The sequence below is a fragment of the Eurosta solidaginis genome, chromosome 3 (assembly GCF_040869045.1).
Source record: "Eurosta solidaginis isolate ZX-2024a chromosome 3, ASM4086904v1, whole genome shotgun sequence".
Taxonomy (NCBI): Eukaryota; Metazoa; Arthropoda; class Insecta; order Diptera; family Tephritidae; genus Eurosta; species Eurosta solidaginis.
The window spans coordinates 5,059,387-5,082,932 of NC_090321.1; the positions used below are offsets into that span (position 1 = coordinate 5,059,387).

The following is a 23,546-nucleotide window of genomic DNA, read 5'->3' on the forward strand; positions in this document are numbered from 1 at the left end:
ACTTAGTCAAATTAATTATTTACCGAGCCAATTAGGTAGTTTCAAGTTTCAAATGCTTTTTTTTGTTCATAATCTGTATTGAGTTTTTTTCAAGAAAATCGCAATGATTACAGTCTGCATTTTTTCACATTACAAAGGCTTAGGGGAATATTAACCTATATCTCAAACAATTTGTTAAAATGCCTAGAGTCATGACTTCAGATAGGGCGTTTTTGAATGTTGTTGCTATAGCTAGGTTTTGGATCGATGCTATCGATGTTGATGGTCCTTTGCCAGATATAGAACGATTTAATATAACAACATTGAACCTTCTAGGCCATTCCGCCCCCACCCCCTTGTTTCATGAGAAACTTGGGGTCGCCAGAGCCTCGGATGCTAAAGAAACAGGAATCGCACGGGTAGGTCAGGTTAAATAACATTTCGGCGCATGCGGTGGTAAACTATGCATTTTTTAAATACATACTATAAAATTCGAAAATGCTACAGGCAAATCTAATAAAAACGCATTGCGGTAGTTTTCTGTAAACATGTCACAAACGTATAAAAACTATATGAGAGCTATGGAAATTTAATTTACTGCGTGAAAATCTAGCTCGATTTTCGTATATGTTCGTGCGTTACGCAAACGTAATGCGTTTTTATTTGGTAGGCTTGTTAAACAGATTTTTATCAACAATTTCTTTCTTGGCAATTCAAACAAAGCTGTCACATGTGAAATATTAACGAGCCAATGCAGGTATTTATGTATTTTGAAACATTATTCACAAACAGTTACATGCTAAGTTTTATGAAATTATTTCCGTCAGAGCACTTCAAAAAACCCTCAAGTTATCAAATATCCCGACTGTCAGCTGTATATTTTTGAAAGTCCAAATGGTCATTTGACAATTGTTACCTATTTGAAACACAATAAACTTACAGTCTCAAATTTTTTGTTTTAAAAAATTTCAAACATTAAATAAAAATCGGTAATTATGTCGAAAGCTGTAAATAACTTTTAGTACTTACTTAATTCTGCCCATGAATATGCTTCATGGTTTCTTTCTTTTTTTATATTTTTTGAATTTTTATAAATTTTTTATTCTCTTTATTTATCCACACGTGAAAGTACTTGACTACTCATCGTATCATAAACTACTACATTCGAATATATATTTTTTCATCTTAGTTAATTATCTTCAGATTGTTTTTGCGTAGTATGTTTTGTAGTACAATAGTTTTGTGATTTTATATGTTTATTTAGTACAATCTTTAATATGTGAATATGTGTAACAATAACTGTTCAATTGAATTATTGTACATATTAATAAACATTTTATTTATAATTATAAACATACGATAATCTTATAAGATGATACAAAAAATAATTTTAAATATGTATGTATATATGCATATAATTTTAAAAATACTAAAAACTAACAACTAAAAAGTTATTTGACAAATAATAAATAAAATTGGCAAATGTAATGGAAATAACTTTTATGCGTAATCGAAAAAAAAATTAAGATAGCATCGGCTTGAATTCGATACCCTCCGTCAGCAATTTTAATGAAAATGTGTTTTAGATGGTAAAATAAGCTCTAATTCACCTTTCTTTTATGGCATTAGTGCCAACTTTAAGCTCAAATGGAATTATTTCTCATTTGAAAAATTCTGTATCAGCAAAAAAAATTTTTTTTTTTTCAAAGCAAAACCCTCTATCAGCATACATTTTCATAGCCAGCTTAAACATACAAAATTATAGCTTTAATCGCATAACGTTGGGGTGCAATGGTGTAAAATGGATCGAGATAGACATAAACTCACGTATATCAATATTATCAGTAGCGAAAAATATTTTGATTGCGTCAGTTCGTTCGCGGTTGACATTTTTGATAATACTTGCCTTGGTAACCAACAGCATGGCCTTCGATATGGAACCCTAGCACTTCACCCACTATTGCAAGGCATCATTCTCAAAGCATGGATCGACGTAAACGCTTCATACAAAAAACTTATATTTTTTTTGCTTGCAATAACCTCTATCAACAATATTTTTTATAAAAATAATTTCCGTTCGATTAGCAAAAACCTCTATATGACTTTTAATCTAAATTAAGCTGGCTTTAGAATAAAAAACTGATTTGAATACACAATGGGATCTTTTATCATCTAATTGGGGTACGTCATATTATTAGCAATTTAAAATATAGCCACCAAAACGTTTTTTGCTCTACTGAAGAACTGGGTTTTTGCTGTTATTGGAAGTTGAATATAAGGCGACGATATGTTAATCAAAATAGCAACAGTACAGGCGATTAAATTAAATTCAAATGCCTAATAAAACTACATTTGAGTGGCGGTGTGTTTGTTAAAAAATTTGTGTTAAAAGTGTCTTAAATATATGAAATATGTATGATATTATTTTAAAATAGATATTGTGCGATAAGCGCAATGCAAAATATGTAATAAATTATTATTATTTTTTTTTTTGTAAATATTTGCAATTTCTTTCGCAACTTTATTCCTATTGCTGGCATATGAAGGCTCGTTATAGAGGTTGTAAAACTTGAAGTTAAAATATGTTTACTTGGATACAAATTAAATAGCATTACACATTTTTTAACTTTATAAATTTTGCAAACCTTTATGACATAACTTTGATGCGCCAATTGTTTAGTTTTTCGTTTTTTGTAGAAGTGTATAATTTGGATATTTTTATTTTGTTTACATAAAAAAAACGCAGATATTTTTGCGTAATATAATTAACACATTTAGTTGAATGTGCAAGTAGTTATGTACGTGTTGTATATGTAGCAAGATTTTTTGTCATTTAAGTATGTATATATGGGGTATTCCATCCCATTTCGACCAATTTTGAACCCGACCCCTTTAGAATTGGCTGAAAGTTTTTCTTCTTTTTCTAGCTTACGAAAAACCTTTTTCAGAAGTTTTTCAAATTTTTTCATCCAACTCAAAAAAAGTAATGAATTTTTAAAAAAACACCGTTTTTGTTTTCAAAATGCTATAACTTTTTCAAAAATTGACCGTTTGGGATCTTTTTTTTTACATATGTTTTTAAATGTACTTTTCGGAAAAAATTCAAAAAAAATTTTTAAAATTTTTTTTGTAATTTTTCAGTTTTTCGAGATTTTTCGAATTTCGCCCTTTTTTCTTTTTTTTCTCATAAAAAACTTCAATCAATTCTGCAATCATCCCGACTAATCCCGGAGTGGGCCGAGAATTTTTTTTTTTTTTTTTTATTTAATTGGAAAAAAACTTTAAATTTTTTTGTATTTTTTCCGAAAAGTACATTTAAGAACATATTTAAAAAAAAAAAATGATCCCAAACGGTCAATTTTTGAAAAAGTTATAGCATTTTGAAAAAACACCGTTTTTTCAAAATATTTAAAACTTATTTTGAGTTGGAAAACGGTGTTTTTTTCAAAATGCTATAACTTTTTCAAAAATTGACCGTTTGGGATAATTTTTTTTTTTTAAATATGTTTTTAAATGTACTTACAGTTAAATAAAAAAAAAAAAAAAATTCTTGGCCCACTACGGGATTAGTGGGGATGATTGCAGAATTGATTGAATTTTTTTATGAGAAAAAAAAAAAGGCGAAATTCGAAAAATCTCGAAAAACTTAAAAATTACAAAAAAAAAACTTTAAAAATTTTTTGGAATTTTTTCCGAAAAGTACATTTAAAAACATATTTTAAAAAAAAATGATCACAAACGGTCAATTTTTGAAAAAGTTATAGCATTTTGAAAACAAAAACGGTGTTTTTTTTAAATTCATTACTTTTTTTGAGTTGGATGAAAAAATTTGAAAAACTTCTGAAAAACGTCTTTCGTAAGCTAGAAAAAGAAGAAACACTTTCAGCCAATTCTAAAGGGGTCGGGTTCAAAATTGGTCGAAATGGGATGGAATACCCCATATATACGTAATATGTCTGTTGTATAGAGTCAAGTTGTTAGCTTCAAGTATTTTTGTATTAGCCTTTTGTTTTCTGTATATAATTTAGGGTTTAGTTATCTCTTTCGTTATACAAATTTTGTTTATTATTGCCACATCCATTCTTCGGAAAATATCATCTGTAAATTCATTAAATTAACTTTTGTCTTGCTGCCACTGACATCACATTTTAGCATTCATTAAAATTTTTGTTTAGGTTTCATGTTCCGTACAGTATATAATGATATTAGAATACATTAAGAGCAAAAACTTTGTTAGTTTTCGCTAATACTATTGATTTCGTTTTGTTCTTGTTTTTTTTTTAATTTTTTTTTTTTTTGTTTTTTTTGCATTTTGTTGCAGTTCATATGTATGTTTTGTTTTTTGACAAATTTTAAACAAATTTTCTGTCAGATTTTTATTGAAAACACTTTTTATTTATTTGTTAATTAAAATCCATTTAATAGTATGCAGTGTATATTTATTTATACCTTAAAATTGATTTATTATTTACAGCTGTTCTTAATAATTTCGAAATTTTAATTGCTTAAAGTTGTAAAACATGTTTTTTGGCTTAATTTGACCATGTGGAGACTTTGTTTTTTTTTAAATAAATTCACAAATAATAAACAATGGGAGCAGTCTGTAAAAAGTAACAGCTTAATAAAAAAAAATTGTGTTATTCTGCAATCCGAAATCATGTGGACTTTGCATTCAACCAATAATCTACAAATTCTATATAAAACAAATTACAAGTTTAGAAAGCAAATGTTAAAAAATCAATTTAATGAATCAGCTTGAAAAAATAATAGTGTAACTTTTAAACTAATGAAAAATGTATGTGTATCTTAATAAATATACGGAAAAAACGAGTTACAGATTCAATACATATGGAGACTTGTGTTTAGGAAAAAATAAATAACTACTCCATAAAAAAAATATATGCTAATACAAAAATTTTAAAAATTCTCCAACCAAATGCAACTGATATTGAAAAATTTACAACAAAAGCTCGAAAATTCTCCGACAAATAACGGCGTGGACTAAAAACAGTACACCAAAGAATGAATTTTTAAAATTTTTCAAAATTCTCTAACAAATTACAGTGAGAATTAAAGCTCTACCGGCGGTTTACGAGTTTTCTGATCTAATAAAGTCGAAAAGCGAAACTTATTCTCAAAAGCGTTAACAACGAACAATTTGTGGTTACTCAAAATTTATTTAATAAAAAATTGTTTTTGAAAGCTACATTTTTGAAAAATATTGAAAAAGTTCAAAATTAACTGAAGTTTTGTTAGCCTTTCTTTTTATGCAAAAAACATGACTTCCTTTATTTCCTTAAGACAATGCATTTTTGAAAATATTTTCGTAATTTGTGGAACGTCATGTATAGTGGAAAATTTTGGTCTATAAGCCTTAGCAACTCCAACAAAAATTTCTTCAAACATTTTTTTTTCGATAAAATGTCTAACAAGCAGTTAAATATGATTCAAAAACTCTACCTCAATGTAAGTGTAGATGTTGGATGAACATGAGATTAAAATTCTTTTAAATTATTTAAAACCTCTACTAAATTTAAGGATTATAAATTTCGAAAAAGCATATAATCTTAGTAAATGGTTTTACGCTCTCATACACTTATATATTATTATATTTAGACAAAAAACTTAATCTGAAGAAATATTAAAGTAGTGAAAAGCTGCCAGAGCGATTTTCGCAACAGAATAACTTTCAAAAGATGAAATACAGAACTCTCTATTAAACTGAAACTCTCCCACAATCCGAATATTCGGCAATTGCTAACAAATACTTTTAATAAATTTGACTCTCTACACAAATTTTTCAAATAAAAAAAACGCGGCTATAGAAATCAAAAATACACTCCAAAACCTCATCAACTCAACTCAGGCACAACGCTTTTGATAGCTCAACTATTCACCAGCTTAAGCCTAACTCTCACCAGCTTAGGCATGACTCTCATTCCTATTATCTGCCTTATGCTGATGCGTTTGTTGGTCTGCGCCGTTAGCAACCGAAATCCTACCGTTTGCATTGATGTTAGGCGGTGGTGACGTCAACTCGCCATTTGCGCGCTCAACAACGTCTACCTCAGCAGCTGGAGTATTAGCAGCATCCGACGTACCACTAGACACAGTTACGCCAGCACTTTGTATTTCAATAGTTGTAGCAGGTTCTGCACCACCCTGACCACTTTCAACATTCAATTCATTACGTCTCATTGGCGGAGTATTTGCGTTGACATGCATTGTATTATTATTATTTGGTACATCATTATTATTATCCATTGCATCATCAACGCTTACAACTGCAGCACCTGGAAGTATCACATTACTGTTATTAGCATTATCCACTTCTGCATTGACACGCTGATAATTGGACATAGCGACTTGATAGGATGGTGGTGGTGCTTGTTTCATATATTGTGCAATAGCTTCATCATAATTTGGCAAGAGGGTTGTGTAGGCGCGTTCCTGACCCAACAAGCCGCCACCACCCAATTCAGGTAATACACATGGTAGTAGAGAGCGTAAGTTCTGCTGGCGTAATGTGAGATATTTATAACAACGCCAAACAATGCCAATTGTGTAGGCTTTCAAAAATACAATGCATATAAAAACAACCAAAACGATAATCATTAATTCCTCTTGTGACATTTCGAGTAATTTCTCACGCCAAGGTAGACGATGCGATTCGGCAATTAGGCGATGTATAGCCTGTAGATAACAAATGTAGCCAGCAGCAGTGAGACTATAAAAAAATAAACCGAAATAAATACATTCCAGTTGAATATGTACACTGAATAATTTAAATATTCATAACAAAACCTACGTAGTAATAGCAAAATCAAATAGCTGTAGGCAGAAAAATGGCAATAAATGTGAGGGTTTTCCCTTTAATGTGCCATAAATCATCATTAATGTAATTGCTATCATGCAAGTGCAAACTAAACCGCCCATATCAAAGTTATCTGTGGAAAAAAAGAAACAATTGAGCCGCTGAGCATCTATCAATATTACATATATACATAGTAGGTAGTATGTATTAAATAATGCTTACGATATTGTTTACGATAACTGAGCGTATGATCACGATATGGGTAAGGTGGATCGACCTTGCTGAGCGGTGTGGGCAAAGCGGGTGCATTCAAGTCTACGGTGTAATCGTAGCCACTTTCGAGCTCTTCCATCATGTGCGGATTGCGCCATATTACAGCGAGTAGACTGAGTGCTAATATATTTAGAAACTGAAAAGAGATAAGGAAATGTGATGGAATTAAATAAGAATCATTACTTAAATGTCAAAGAAATTATGATAAAATAAACTTATAGTAATTTAAGTGTATAATACAGATTAAATTTCCATTGCTTCAAGCGCTTAAACTTTTTCATCCTTTTCCACTAAAATTTTGAAAAACTCTACATCTTTAAAGCTTTTTAACGGCTCATTTCAAGTTATACCATGTCAAAAGAGGTGCAGCGACACATTTAATAAAATGATATCGAAAGTCTCCAATTTTGGAGAGTTTCAAAATAAAGCATAGTCCATGGTTTAGTTAAGAGTAACAATGAAAAATTTTAATTGGACAAGCTTTCCACCTTGTAAAAAAATTCTACCTACTTTAAATCATAAGAAACATGAAAGTAAAGACTTGTGTATCTCAGACGTTCTGTTAAAAAGTTTGTACCTCAGCGAAAACCTTTATAACGTCGTATCTAAGGAGGTCGCTGAAAAATGTTGTAAATGAAAAAATCAATTTTTTCTGTTGCATAGAGAGCTGCAAATTTGGCCCAATTACACACTTCGAAAAAAAAATCAGTTGTTGGGCAGGAGAAATGTGAATTTAACTTAACAATTCACAAAGGACTTTAATTCAGGAGCCGCTGTTATTCCTTTTATAATATAATTCCTTGCAAAACTATTAATTTTGGACTTTTAATATATTTGGATCAGGATAAAAATTATTTTCGGATTTTTATTTTTTGAGTCCGATAGAACTAGTTAAACTCGGACTTTTAAATATAAAAGTCCGGAAATAAAAGTTAAATCCGGACTTTTATTTTTTAAGGCCAAAATAAAAGTCCCGCTTAATAACAAAGAAACGGCTTATTCGAAACAAACAATTTTTTTTAATTCGGATAAGCCGTTTCTTTGCCATCAAGCCGGACTTTTATTTTGGCCTTAAATAAAAGTTAAATCAAGACTTTTATTTTTAAAAGTCAGAGTTTAACTAGTTCTATCGGACATTTTCACCTAGGACAATTTTTTGACCAGGACATTTTCTATTCCGAAAAAAAGAAATAATAATTATTTTCCGTCCCTGCTTTAATTGGTAAACTAGAATATAGACGTATGTCTTCCATTGAATAGTTTCGAGTTTTAAGTCGCTCACGAAATCCAAAAAGGAATCAAGTTAAATTAATTTCTTCATATCGGTTCTGTCAAAAACTTTATTTTCTCATCTACTACTTCTCCTGAGCTACGACTTGATTAATGATTTCGCTGAGACGCGACTTTTTTCGCAGAATGTCTAAGATATTGCCTTATGAACAAACCTTTTAAGTTATGTACGTCCTATTTGCTTGAATAGACTGAAAGGACTTCGCATACTCATTGCAACTTTTTTTTTTTTTTTTGAAAAACACTAGAAACGCTAATTTAGCATATTTTATGTGCACAAAGTAACAAAATATATCTCATAAAATACTTTACGCCTTATTAAACACAATATGCGAAATGATATGGAAGGTCTCCAATTTGGGAGAGTTTGAGAAGAACACAAAATTCGTTGTTGTTCGTGAAGAAGGGAAGAAAAAAAATACGTACACAAAACAAAAATTTTAATTTATTGCTTCAGCAACTCTACTGTTTTTTTTTTTTTTTTGATGAATTACTGTCCCACATTATAAACAAATTCAGTCAATGTGAGGCCCTTACAGATCGTTAAGTTCAGCCATTGCTACAATTTGAAACTGCTTGCCAAATGTCTAATGTTCGCCCAGCTTCACTGGATAAACTAAAATTGCATAAAGTAGGACATTTTTACACATTGTATACTGCTTCGAAACTGAGAATATTGCGTCCTTAAGGTCTTGCATAAGCTTGCATAAATAGTTTCATATTAGTCTTTGATTTCGAAGATTTTCTGAGTAAGTGTTTATAGTTCAAGAGGCAAGCTCTAGTAAATATTCGGTGATTTTGAAATACATATGACCACTTCTTAAAACCTCAAGAAAAATCTGAACAACTCTCTAATTTCGAGAAGTGTCGAAAACTCTCCACTTTTAACAGCCCTGTTAAAAATTAAATATTATTTTCTAAAATTTTCACTTGACATTAAAAACGTTATCCCCTATTAATTTTCGTGTAAATAAAAAACATATATACTAGGCCGGGTCGATTTGTGAGGAGGCAAAAAAATCACCCATTGCTCCGTGAAAATCATATTCTAGGGATCAAAATAAGAAACTTTGCAGAAGGAACCATACCTCTAAAACGAATTCTGATGTCCTCCCCTTTGGGTCGTGTAGGGGCAAATTTTGAAAAATCCCACTTTGAAATGCCTATGTTTTTTCTTTTTGGAGTTTATTTAAATTTAATTTTATTTAAATTTATTTAGTCAGAACATATGTAAATAAAAAAATGAATTTAACTTAGTAATAGAAAAGAAATAAAAACAAAATTATTAGAAATTAGCGTTTTTACAACCCCCTTTTAAAACCAAGGCATCACTGTGATGCATTTGCATGTCGTAAACATAGTTGTGTGGGCTTTTTATTCAACCGTTTTAAAAAATGAAGGTATCACTGTGACACAATTGCAGATCGTAAAATTGCTTGTGTTGTTTTTTTTTAAGCCACCACAAGACACAGCAGGTAGAATTGAAATTGCCCCTACCCAAAAGTTCGACCCAAAGGATCGACCCACCCTAATGTATACATACATACATATATTGGGACGTATATACATGTACATATGTACCTAATATGCAAAACGAAGGCAATCAAAGGTTTTATTTATTTATTTGACAAAACCATTAGCACCCAACAATTGAACGCACGAGTATTTGCACACAAGCAAAATAAGCAAACAAACAAGAATATTGAAAGCCAAGATTTATTTTTGAGTGATTGATCAAATTATAAGCGTTCATGCTTAATAAGATTTTATTAAATTTTTATTATCAAATCCATGAAAATATAAACCTGATTTACCTGATTTACCTGATTTATGTATATGTGTAATTAGTGTAGAAATACGTGACGCGTTTATTGTAAATAATAAGCGCCTCGTCAGTCGGTAGAAATTATTGACCGAAGCTACTTACATACGTGGTATGCAGTTAGCCACATTAACTTAGATATTTACATATTTGATACAGGTTGAAAGCGTGGACACGGGGATATCCAATTCAACTCGAAGGGCAGATCAATTTTTGTGAAGATCGTGAAACCTCGACATTTTTGAAGTCTCAATTCACACACCCTCCAATGAATACTACTGCATCACGGTCAACACGCCTACACGTTATCTTTGTTGTTGTAGATGTCAAGCCTATACGTCAGGCAAATCGACGGACACCGCATTGTACCAGCTGAAGCCAAGGAAGTTCAAAGAATGTGGATAGACACCCCAGCGGGTTAGGGGATCAGAATGTACCCGCGGTAGGAATGAGTGTCGTAAGAGGCGACTAAAATAGCAGATTCAAGGGGCTGTATAGCGCAACCTCAGGTTGCCAGCGCAATATATAGCTTCTCGAAACCCAATTGTCAACCTCACCTATCCGCGGCGAATCCTGTGTCACTAACAGACGAGGCTCTGGCGACCCCAAGCTCCTCATGGAACTTGGGTGTAGGGAGGGAGGGAATGGCCTGAAGGTTTAATGTGGCAACATAAATCGTTCCTGAGATGGTCGGGCTAGCACCTGAATGATGGTATGGTACAGGAGCGTACCGGAGCGTACCGGATCTGAATTATCCGGCAAAGGACCATCACATCTATAACACTGCCCAAAGCCTTCGGGGAACAACCTTATCGCTACAACAACAACAACAACAACAATGTGAATAGACGATTTACCTCTTACGAGGATATGTGAAACCTCGATTGGTAATGGCACGGTATAAATTAATACCACAAAATCTTGTTCATAAGGTGGGGCCATATCGCCACTCCTTGTAGCGGCCGAGCTCCTGCAACACCATGATAATCAGACCCATCATAGTACGCTCAGCAGTTGCATGGGCATCATGAACAGGCAGGCAGGGAGAGCAAGTCCCGTTCATCCAGTTTCCTAGGAGCGACATTAACAAGATCATAACATTTGAAAAAAGTGCTAAATAGAGTTGAGAGGCAAGGCTGCATGGGGCGTTTCTAAAGTTCATATAATTACACAAATAATTAAAACAACCAGCCTCACAGTCTCTTCAAATTTCAATTACATATTCTTTTTTAGCACCACACTATGAACACTTAGTTATTTTATGCAACTTGCATATGGTTTTGTCTGTTCTGAGCTCGTTTGAACAACGTACGTGTTTGGACATTTAAACAAACGATAAAAGAAACGTGAGCACCAGAAAAACGAGTATGTAGAGAAAAGAAAGGAAGAGAAAAAAAACAAATCAAAAAAAATATGATATGAATATCAGTAGCTACTTAAAAAGCAATTGTTAAATTGTATTGAAATAGTCAGGAGTCATGATTCAATTACTACAGGTTTGTTCCATGATTCAATTACTAAAGGTTTGTTCTTCAATGATTGACACTCCCAAGTTTAAAAATCTGGACGGGTTGCTTTTACGAAGTAAGGAAAAAGGGGAATAATTCAATCCCCCTCAGCGAAAATTTTAGTAGAAAAGTACCTTTAGTAATATATTAGTAGTGATAATAAATGTGTAAATGCCAACAGGTTTTGGGGGAAATCTTAATTTTCTACTAAATATTTCGTGAATTGATAGATATAGAGTTTTGTTGGTTTGGTCATTCTTTGAGAATTTGTTTGAATGATGCCGTACGTTTATTCAAATATACATTATCTCAAAATTTGATTCAAAAACTCCCTATCTGAGCATAATTTCAATGCATTTTTACATAAGAGGGAGTTAAGGAAAATCATTCTGAGATAAGGCGTTCTTCAAACTAATTCTGATATATGTAGCCTTTTTGTGACAAATACTGAAATTGGAAATTTTTTAAAAGTATTTTAAGATAGGGCGATTTCGAACTGGCAGCCGACATGGGGTGATACTCTACTCAGCAGCCGTAATGAAGTGACAAAAAGAATATATATATATATATATTCCGGCCTTGACTTTGGCAGAAGAGTTTAAGCTTTAGTGCAGTCCTGCTACACAGGGAGTATTTACCTTTTTATTCTGAAATTTCGGAAAACTCTTTTCCGTTTAAGTATTCGTGGAAGTGTTCCGGATTAACCGTTAATTTAGAATATTCGGGACGCACTCGTTTAATACTACCTCACGAGGTCCGAATATTGCAAATAAGTATATACATTATATTCCAAATATAAAACGACTCAACCAATTCTTAAATGCAGACGAATGTTCCGAACATACGGAATGAATAAGTTAACTCGCTCAGTGAGTACATTTCGTTATGGCATCTCCATTACATTTTTACGTGAATCGATTTACTAGTCGAGTTTTTGGCGTTGAAGGATGAATTTTAAATTGGTTTAGGTTTCGTATATTCATAGGTTGACGAAAGTGCACGATTTCTCGGTGTCCTCAATTTTCATAAAATTACCTATCTTCCACACTAAAAAAGTTTTCTAAGGAATTATGCAGCTTAGTACTTATCGGGTATTTGTAAACTGATTGCTTCCTATTTCTACTACTAATATTTTTTGAAAAATCGCAAAGAAACAACACAGTTAACGGATGTCAACTCGATTTGGGAGCAAAATAGCTGCAATTGTCAAAAAATTTGCTCAGCCGAGCAAACCTCTTGTGATTGAATCATGGTCAGGAGTTACATACCCCATCTTTTCATCGTTTTTGTTTTTTTTTTTTTGTGTGACGCTGATTAAGGCAGCTGATTCCATGGAACAAGCGCCATGAGTTTTTAGTGCTAAAGGAACATTAGCGTGGTGGCGCCCCGGTGCAGCGAAAAAGTGTATGCCGCCAATGACGCCACCCTCATACAAACGCAATAACTTAACGCCGCGCAGAGTTCCGTCCACAGTCTTAACCTTGATGAGGCCTAGCTTGTATACTGTTCCATCAGATTTTTTACCATTGCAAACTTCTTTCATGCAAATCTGCAAACAGTTCGGTTGTGCACAATACTATGTTTACGTTTTTCGAGCCCACAATTCATAAAAACTCAAACCTGTATACGAAATTAAATTATACTGTATATCGAGAAAACTGGAAAATCCATGAGTAATTCAGTGTGATGGATGAAACAAAACATACATGCACACAAACCTACAGCAAGGTTTCTAATAATAGCAGCTGCCTGACAAAAAATTAAATTGGCATGCATTCGCAACAGCAACAATCGAATTTGAAAAGGTTTGTAAAAAGGTACGATTCAACTCTTGACTCGACAAATTTGGGATTCAAGGGGATGTCTAGCGCAACCCTTTCAAGGGTTTGCCAGCGCAATATATAGCTTCTCCAGCCGAATTGTCAGTCTCACCTACCCGCGGCGAATCCTGTTTCATTAACAGACCCCAAGCTGGCAGTCATTTAAATAGTTCCGAGATGGTCGGGCTAGTACCTCAATGGTGCTTTGTTACCGAAACGTACCGGATCTATATCCGGCAAAGGACCATCAACATCGATAACACTCTCCAAAACCTATGGAGAGTGTATTTGTCGTTAATACAACAACAACAACAAAACTCGACAAATTTTGATAACTTGAGGAAAGGATTCAAATAGCCAAAACATGCCATTCATGAAATTAACAGTGAAAACGAAATTAACTATAGAGTTTAATATAAGAACAATATTTTAAATATTTACTCGTATGTATAGTATAACAAGCAATTGCATTTGTAATTGTATAGGTAAAATTATTATGAAGGCAACAATACTCTAGGTTATATTGAGTAAGACCATGTACCATTTTATCAAAAGTGTATAGGTACCTATCATGAAAACATTTTTCCGCTAACTGAATATTCTTTGCAAACCTATTCGAATTGGGTTAAGCCAACTACGGATAAAGCCGCGATATTCGCTTTATTGCAGACAATTATATTTTTATACATGTCATTTCAATGTACAAACCTTTTAAATCGCTACAAATTGCAACAACAGCAATGAAAATATCAATGTAAACTCATACGACAACCGTTCAAAAAAATAACACGATAATCTAAACAGCGCCTATCATATTACTCTCACCCGTACCACACAATCTCTACACACAAGGCGTCCCAACGGCAATAGCATCAACAGCACCAACACAAGCTATACGAATAACAAAAGCGAACAAAGTCAGTTGTTTAATCGTTAAATATAATACATAGCAGGCATTTACATACAATAATTGAGAAACAAAGCCGCTTTTTATTTTTTCAAATCCCAGTAACAACGTGGAATTTTTTAAAAACAAGTAAGGAAGTCTAAGTTCGGGTGAAACCGAACATTACATACTAGGCCGGGTCGATTTGTGGGGAGGCAAAAAAATCGCCCATTGCTCTATGAAAATCATATTCTAGGGATCAAAATAAGAAACTTTGCCGAAGGAACCATACCTCTAAAACGAATTCTGATGTCCCCCCCCCCCCCCCCTTTGGGTTGTAGGGGCAAATTTTGAAAAATCCCACTTTGAAATGCCTATGTTTTTTCTTTTTAGAGTTTATTTTTCTCTTTAGGCACAATTTCTAATGGCACAAAATACGATTGGTATAGAACTATTTTTCGCTAGGATTTAACTTATTATTTTGCCTACGACCCTTTTTAAAGTCATTTATATAAAAGTGGGCGTGGTAATTAACCAATCTTATCCATTTTACTAGAAATATTTCCTGCTATAAGGAAAATATGTGTACCCAATTTTATTACGATCCGTTAATTTTTCTTCGAGTTATGGCCCCCGAAACATAGAAAATTGCTTAGTCATAAAAGGGGCGGTGCCACGCCCATTTTTTTAAATTTGAAGTTTTTCCTGTTTATTGTTATAAATCCACTTGGGAATCAAATACCATTGATATACAGCTCTTTTTTGCAAAGATATAGCTTATTTTATTCGTCCACGACCTTTTTAAAAATCTTTTATATAAAAGTGGGCGTGGTCCTTAACTGATTTCGTTAATTTTTCTTCAAAGCATTCCTTATAGTAAAGCCAACCTCTCTGCAGAATTTTGTTACGATAGGTTTAACGATTTTGAATTTACGATTAATAATATTTGTAAAATTGATTTTATCACAAGTGGTCGGTGCCACGCGCATTTAAACATTTTTTTTTTTAATATTTATCAAGAGTCTCAATATCAGTCCACACGTCAAATTTCAACATTCTAGGTGTATTATTTACTAATAATAATAATTGGACGTTGTGGCATCATCGCACTGCCCTCAAGTGGCCCAATGACACCAGGCTAATCCTGTTCATTATTTTTTTTATTTATTAATTTTATTACATACTTATAAATTTTTTTTTTTTGGGCCGAGTCATTGATGGGCAGTGGTTTGTCAAGCGTCGAGATCTAAAACTGCTCAGCTACAGAAGAAATATCATCAGCTGAGGATAAAACTTAAATTAATAGAACATAGAAACAAAAATATACAGCATTAACGATTACGAGAGGAGGTAAGGACAGTGTTTTTTATAGAAAAAAGAGAGTCCGGCATATCAAATGTGTTTGATTGAGAGTTATAATCTTGGCACAAAGAAGAGGTTTGTAGTGTCTAGTAGTTCGACAGGGAACACTAAAGTTCACTTCGTTCAGAAGAAATGGGCTTCAAATCGATCCATTCAGTAGTTTTGTCATAAATATTACGCCAAACATTTCTCTACGACTAGTAAGAGTTGGAAGATTGATAAGTTTTAATCGATTAGTATAAGGTGGAAGATTAAATGAAGAGTCCCATTGAAAATTCCTTTTCATATTCAGGTTTTTTGGGTGTTTCCAAAATGTTATATATGTACATATATAAAAAGTGGGCGTGGTTATCATCCGATTTCGCCTATTTTCAATACCAATCTATTCTGGTTCAGATAAGCTCGTGTACCAAATTCGGTGAAGAATCTCAATATTTACTTAAGTTATCGTGTTAACGGACAGACGGACGGACGGGCGGATATGGCTCAATCAAATTTTTTTTTCGATACTGATGATTTTGATACATGGAAGTCTATATCTATCTCGATTCCTTTATACCTGTACAACCAACCGTTATCCGATCAAAGTTATAATACCCTGTGTACAAGTACAGCTTGGTATAAAAACACACATAAGTAGTCGCACAGACGTACAATGGGAGAGATTCACCAAGTTGTTGTAGTGTATAAAACATCCATAATATCTGCATGCTTAAGTGTTTGATTATACTATCTTATGTAGATATCTACGTTTGTAGTAACGAAATGTGTACAAAGTCAAGCGCAAATTTAAATCCAGATGTTTTGAAAAAGCGAAAATAGGGCAAGAACAAAACAATGCAAACCAAAATGCAAAATTAACAAGAAAAATGAACGTACATACAAAAGCTTTAAAGATTTTAAGCCGCTTTCCGCTCAGCTGTTATTATTTTTATATTCATACAAAAAGGTTATCTAGGTTATCATTAAAGTTATGATTCAGTTCTTGTTTAATTTTCGACCTTTGCTTTTGAGAAATTAAATTTTTTTAATTTTGAGCTCAGATTGAAAAACTACAACGCTTTGTTACTTACGTATTACCGTTTGAGTCATGCTTAAGTTTTTATACATACTTTAAACTAACCCGACTGCCGCGGAAACGATTTTTTACCCCTTCAACCCTCATGTCTGACGATTTTAGTCGCCTCTAACAACAGGCATTTCAACCGCGAGAAAATTCTTAGTCCGTTGGATCAAATTTATTGCGGTATTACCGTCAGTCTGGCTATCGAGATCTGGTTAGAAATTATATTTTAAGCAATTGTAAACGCCCAAATCTTTAATCTGATTACATACTGTGCGTAGACACTGGAAAGATTAAACTTTTTTCCAATTTTTAAAAATTTACCTATTTTTTAATTTTTACTTGTTTTATTTTTATTTGTATTTAATGGTAGTTTTAAGTTTTTTCAGTTTGCAAATCTTTTGATTTTTTATTTGAATATAAATGGCGTATTCACATGACATAACTTTTCCAGTTATGTGGGTTTAAAAAAAAAAAAACAGAATACGCCTGAGACAAAGAATTGTTAAGCAGATAATTTTTAACAATTTTTTTTATTTTTTTTTACTTTTTTTTCTGTTTTATTTTTTTATTTTTAGTGTATTTTAATTTTTTTTGTGTTTCTAAATCCGTGTAATCATTTCGATTTAAAATCCTTTTTTAAAACCCTGAAATCAATCGAAGTCCAACACGAATAATTAGGGCTGTCATGGAATCCAATTGTTGTCGAAATCGGATTTAAAAACGACAAAAAAATTACTTTGTTGTCATGAAACCCAATGTTATCGGTGTTTAAGTGACTTAAACTATGAACATTTTTCGTTCGTTTGTTTCATTAGCCATTTAGTGTGCTTGTAATTCTCAACTGGTTAGTGAAATATTCTAAAGACATAGTTTAAGTTTTTTATCCCAAAGCGAGGTTTTTCAAAGCAAAACAAGGTGGCTCAACCCGCAGCCAATACCTTGGAGCTCTCAGTGCCCGCCCCCAATCAATAAATACAAGGTGTAACAGGTGCATAGCGACCTCCCTCTATAAAAATGATAACATAACATACAGTACACAAAAATAACAAAAAATATAATAACAAAAAAACTATTCGCCCGCCGAATCACCAAAGCTTAGACATGGTCCTTCGAGCCGGATAACTGGCTCGTATGGAAATTTCACTAGACGACTAAGCCGTCTAGGCTGGCGAGTATGTTTAAGTGACTTAAACTATGAACATTTTTCGTTCGTTTGTTTCATTAGCCATTGAGTGTGCTTGTAATTCTCAACTGGTTAGTGAAATATTCTAAAGACATAGTTTAAGTTTTTTATCCCAAAGCGGGGTTTTTCAAAGCAAAACAAGGTGGCTCAACCCGCAGCCAATACCTTGGAGCTCTCAGTGCCCGCCCCCAATGAATAAATACAAGGTGTAATAGGTGCATAGCGACCTCCCTCTCTAACAATAATAACATAACATACAGTACACAAAAATAACAAATAATATAATAACAAAAAAACTATTCGCCCTCCGAATCACCAAAGCTTAGACAATCGGTTTAATGTTCGAATTGGAATTAGTGTCGGTTTTAGGTGTCACAGAATCCGATAATATCGATGTTGCTATCGGAAACAAACCAATCAGTTAAATGCCGTTGGATTTCATTTGTTCATAGTTTTTTTCTCTTGCAGTTCAATATTTTCTAGAAATGTAAGTAAATGAAGGTTTATTTTATAAAAATAAATGTAAATTTACATATATTTTCATTCTTGATAAGGGAAAGCATAAAAATTCAATGCAAAACAGTATTTGGATTGAATTTATGGAGAAACATCCAGATATTGCGAAGAACCTCACGAAGCACCATCTTAAATCGTTGACACCGTGCTCCTACCTACACTTATGCTAGAATCCTTGCCAATTAATCTTTGATAGGATCCTTAAGCTAAAAATCGTAACGTAGCTGCTAGTTGCAGCACTGGCATATCGGCTATCGAGCGAGTTAAGCGTCCTTCAATGGTGTCCAATACCACTCGGAAAGCCTCTTTGTTTATGCGATAGTAGGCAATGAAACTGCAAATACACTATAAATATTTAGAAACCCACATTAAGAATTTTTTTTAAATTACGCTGCCTCTGGCAACTCAAATGGATTGTTGCGATCTCTCAAAATTTTCCTTTTGACCTTCTCCAACTTTCTTCATCCAAAACATACATGCTACAACTGCTGATGCCATTTTGATCTCAATAAATTTGTTTATTTCTGTTTAGATGCACAAAACAATTATTTTATAAAATTTTGCCAAAAAAATTAACATCAAAATTGCCGGTGCACCGATAATACTGCAAAACAGCTAATTCGAACATCGCTTTTATTTACATTAAAAAAGAGCAAAACCAATACGGTTTTATGACACCAATGTAAATCAATATTGTTTTGTAATTCCGACAATATGCAAAACCGACTTGAATTCCATGACAGCCCTGAATAATTGAAATACCGCAAAAAAAACTCTCCGGACGTGTAAGAAATTGCGACAGTTGTGTAAGCCCCATAAGTGTATATGCCCCATCGAAAACTCGACTGGTTTCACCTAGATTAACTGTTCTACAGAATATGTTTAGAGTGAGCAGTGAAGCAAAACAGAAAACTCCTAGCGAGAGATGGTAATAATTACTGATTTGGCCATCGAATTGCACGTTATTAAAATTTGCCTGAGCCGTCGCAGGAATCATCAATACAAAACGACTTAAGCTTGCCTAAAACAAGTATTATCGGTTTAACAGTCCGTTTTGAAAATTAGAATAAAACAAATAAAAAGAAAAGAAAAAACAAATAAAAATAAACACGGAATTTCAATGTTAATTAGTTAATTACTAATGGCATGGGTATTAAGACAACTGTGTCTAAAATTTAAAAATTCGATATATGTACTAGCACAGGTATGTATAAACAGAAATATATACATATGCATATGTAGATATATATGAATGACATTATGAATGACATGAACATTTTTTCATATATAAATATGCACGTATAAAGCACTTTACATGACCGTAGCATTTACTGGTTTTTCTTACTACTTCCTTTTCCAATTTCGCGACACGTGCTATATTCATTTAATGATTTTCATTTGCTATAAAACGATATTTTAAAACTGTTAATAATACTTAGTATAAAATAAAAACTTAAAACATCTTTAATGGTATAATTTGTGACGCATTCAGTTTCATTTTGGCTGTGTACTTTAATAACAACCAGTCCCGACAACTTAGACTATCGATACACTGTCATATAAAGAGCCAACATCTTCTTTAACTGCTATTTTAAGTTTGTATAAAATTAACTCAACTTCATTACAGCAAGTTAATGCCGCTTACAAATGCACTTATCAATGGATGTATGTACATATAGGTGCACCTTTAACTAAGTTTTTTGCACCCTCTATATTTTCACACTTTTTTCGAATAGATTGCTTTTTTTGTATAACCACCCGGCCAGCGGTAGGGATATTGTACGCTAAAAACAATACATTTAGGTTTGCAATACAATACAAAACAATAAAATATTAGAGATATACGCCGCCGATTTTGGTCGCGGCGGCGTCCAGCGCGTTACTATATTTTCTCGTTTAAGACTGTTTAGGCCATTTATTGTTCAGTCGAAAATTGGTCGGATATGGTCGAAAGTGGTATCAACGGATCACTGCCAGTTATAACAAACTAATTGCGAAATTTAACTCTTTCTAACCGTTCAAAAGCTATTTTAAAAAACAGGCACTTTCAATGCTAGCTTAACACGGACTTTGCATCACCCAATTCGCCAAGTTATTAAAACAAACCACTAAAAGAAAAGTTATATAATAAATTTATATGCTCATTTTGCATTTTTTTTTTTTTTTTCAAAAAATGTATAATGAACAATGAATTCAATTAAAATGACCTACCGCGAACAGTTTTCAAATTGTCCTCAAGTTGTTAAAAAAAGCAAAATACCCAAAAAGTACCGATTTCAAAAAAAATTTATACTGCGATTGGCTGAAAGAATAAGCGAAATCAGTGACGCAAAATCCTCTAATAGGTTTTAGGGACATAAACACCCCTTTGAAATGATTCTTACTTCATACTTAAGTTGAGGATATATGTACGTATGAGAAGGGTTTGAAAAATCACTTGGGCTTACATTCAAACATCTGTCGTTTATTTTCGAAACTATACAATAGCGTCTGAACTGTTAATTTGGATTTTCATATTTCATCCTTCAACACCCAAGTCTCCCGGTTTGACATTTCCTAAAGTTGGCGGCCCTATCCAAAACTAGTCCCTTGGATTGAACCACATTGATTATAGCCTATCCACCAAGTTTAAATATCACCTACACGTTACGGCTCCTTTTACAAATGTGAATAAGTAGGCACCTATATTTACCAGGTGAGGCTTTGTCCTTCCCAAGAACACTCAAAGTGGTGAAGTAAAAGCTTTCCCAAGACAGTCGAACTAAGGACCGTGTGTTCTACTACCCTAACGTAGTGGACAGTCAAATTAGTCTGAAGCTACGCTGTCGTCCATAATGAGCTCTTATATATAAGGCCGGAAAACAACAGTTAACATCTTTCAACTTAAAATCGGCCGACTTTCACTCTAAAATATCGTTTGGATTTAACGAAGACTATTAAAATCAATGTTGTGAACACAAACGTCTGCAAACTTTGGTCTACATTTTAAAAATTGTATCCATGGTCCTTGTAAAATTTTAATTATGTAGATGCGCCGAGGATTATACGATTTTCACCCATTCCGCAATGACATCCACTTAGACGAGGGTGGCATCCTTGGCCGATAGTCGCTCCCTAACGTTTCCAGGTGCTTCTCTGGTGTATCTCGGAAGCATATATCGATAAAAGCATCCGTTGGAAAGTCTTCGGAGCTACGCCTAGAGCTTCTAGGAAAGTGAGGTCGACGAAGGAATGGGTTCGAAGTCGCAGTCCTATAGCTTCTGTGGTGGCATATGGTGTGATGGTCAGGAGGCGGGGTAGCGACTGGTGGTCGGGATTGCTACTGTTCCCACATCGGTAATTGTAGCTCTTAAAAACAGCCCAAAAAACTGGAGGCGCCCTGTGCCACGAGAGTCATGATTATTAATAGACCATTAATAGCAACCGTAAGTCGCCTTTGAGCGTGACCGCCAAGGAGCCACAAATGATTTAAAGAAATTGTGTTCGCGGCGATTACTAGGAGTTAACCCTTAGTGAAACTACGCTTTGAACGACATATACAGACAAAAGTGTGACTATTTTATGTATCTCTATTTCTTTTCAGCAGACGCAGCAGTACCAATTCCAAAGACCGGGGTTAGGTTCGAAGCCTCTCTGGAGTAAGTGAACGAGGGCCAATCCCTCCGCAAGGAGCTACTCCTGAAAATTTTTAAACGGTCCGCCGCCGCCGCCGCCGCCGATAAAGTGATAGGCGTAAATCCCCATTTAACATATAGATAACTATAAATAAATAAGCATACTAGGGCGGGTCGATTTAAAAATCGCTCATTGCTCTGTGAAAATCGTATTCTAGGGATCAAAATGAGAAACTTTGCCGAAGGAACCATACCTCTAAAACGAATTCTGATGTCGCCCCTCTTTGGGTAGGGGCAATTTCAATTCTACCTGCTGTGTTTTGTGGTGGCTTAAAAAAAAACACAAGCAATTCTACGATTTGCAATTGTGTCACAGTGATACCTTCATTATTTAAAACGGTTGAATAAAAAACCCACACAATTATGTTTACGACATGCAAATGCATCACAGTGATGCCTTGGTTTTAAAAGGGGGTTGTAAAAACACTAATTTCTAATAATTTTTTTTACTTTCTTTTCTATTACTAAGTTAAATTCATTTTTCCATTTACATATGTTCTGACTAATTAAATTTCTAAAGAGAAAAATAAACTCCAAAAAGCAAAAACATAGGCATTTCAAAGTGGGATTTTTCAAAATTTACCCCTACGACCGAAAGGGGGGACATCAGAATTCGTTTTAGAGTTATGGTTCCTTCGCAAAGTTTTTTATTTTGATCCCTAGGATATGATTTTCACAGAGCAATGGGCGATTTTTTTGCCTCCCCACAAATCGACCCGGCCTAAAGCATACATATATATCTGTTTCTATATACCAGTGGATGTACTAATATAAAACTCACCAAATGCCAGAGGCCAATCATTATGGTGGCGGTGTGAACATGTAAAACACCAAAGCAGCATGTCCATTCCTTATTACGTTGTTGTGGACCCATTTTGATGCGGATCCTTAGCATCGAAATGCCTGTTTTGAAGGCGGCTTGGAGTACTATGTGTACTGCCTGTTGTTTAAGTTAAATATTCAGTACTTGACCCGCTCGCTCACTCGTTGATTTACTGCAAAGTGAAAAGACTAAATAAGTTCAATGTTGTCACTTTGATTTGTCATTGGAAGGCGTAGCTGGGTGTCGTAAAAAATTGCATACATATGTATATATGCACGTCACCAAAGCACTTCCAAATGTTTTATGGCATCGTTCTAAATTCACCAGAATATTTACCTATATATAAAAAATAGTTTGCATAGCTGAAAACTATTTAATTATTTGGTAAAAAGTTTTTCCAATTAACAACTTTTCACTATAAAGATGACTATTTCACAAATTTTCACTTCTGTGTCAAAAAACGTAATACAGAAAATATCCATGGTTCAACTATATAGTTAGCTCATCTTTACAGCAACAACATAACTTTG

At 33.5% G+C, this 23,546-nt stretch overlaps 1 protein-coding gene across 1 annotated transcript; it reads right to left on the reverse strand.

Annotated features, from left to right (window-relative positions):
• Nucleotides 1-1,217: 1,217 nt before the first annotated feature.
• On the reverse strand, nt 1,218-23,511 carry LOC137243158 (lysosomal-associated transmembrane protein 4A). The gene is made up of 5 exons (XM_067770506.1): nt 23,353-23,511; nt 22,975-23,188; nt 7,016-7,202; nt 6,788-6,926; nt 1,218-6,706 (listed from the first exon to the last, which is right to left on the reverse strand). Exons 2-5 carry the CDS (start codon nt 23,086-23,088, stop codon nt 5,902-5,904), a joined length of 1,245 nt encoding a protein of 414 aa, XP_067626607.1. The 5' UTR covers nt 23,089-23,188; nt 23,353-23,511; the 3' UTR covers nt 1,218-5,901.
• Nucleotides 23,512-23,546: the final 35 nt, after the last annotated feature.

Excerpts from the sequence above, each read along its gene's own strand:
- LOC137243158 (XM_067770506.1), bottom strand. The coding sequence starts at position 23,088 with ATGCTAAGGATCCGCATCAAAATGGGTCCACAACAACGTAATAAGGAA. Across the intron at positions 7,203-22,974 it reads TGATTGGCCTCTGGCATTTG|TTTCTAAATATATTAGCACT; the intron begins GTGAGTTTTATA and ends ATCTCTTTTCAG. Across the intron at positions 6,927-7,015 it reads CAGTTATCGTAAACAATATC|ATAACTTTGATATGGGCGGT; the intron begins GTAAGCATTATT and ends TTTTTTCCACAG.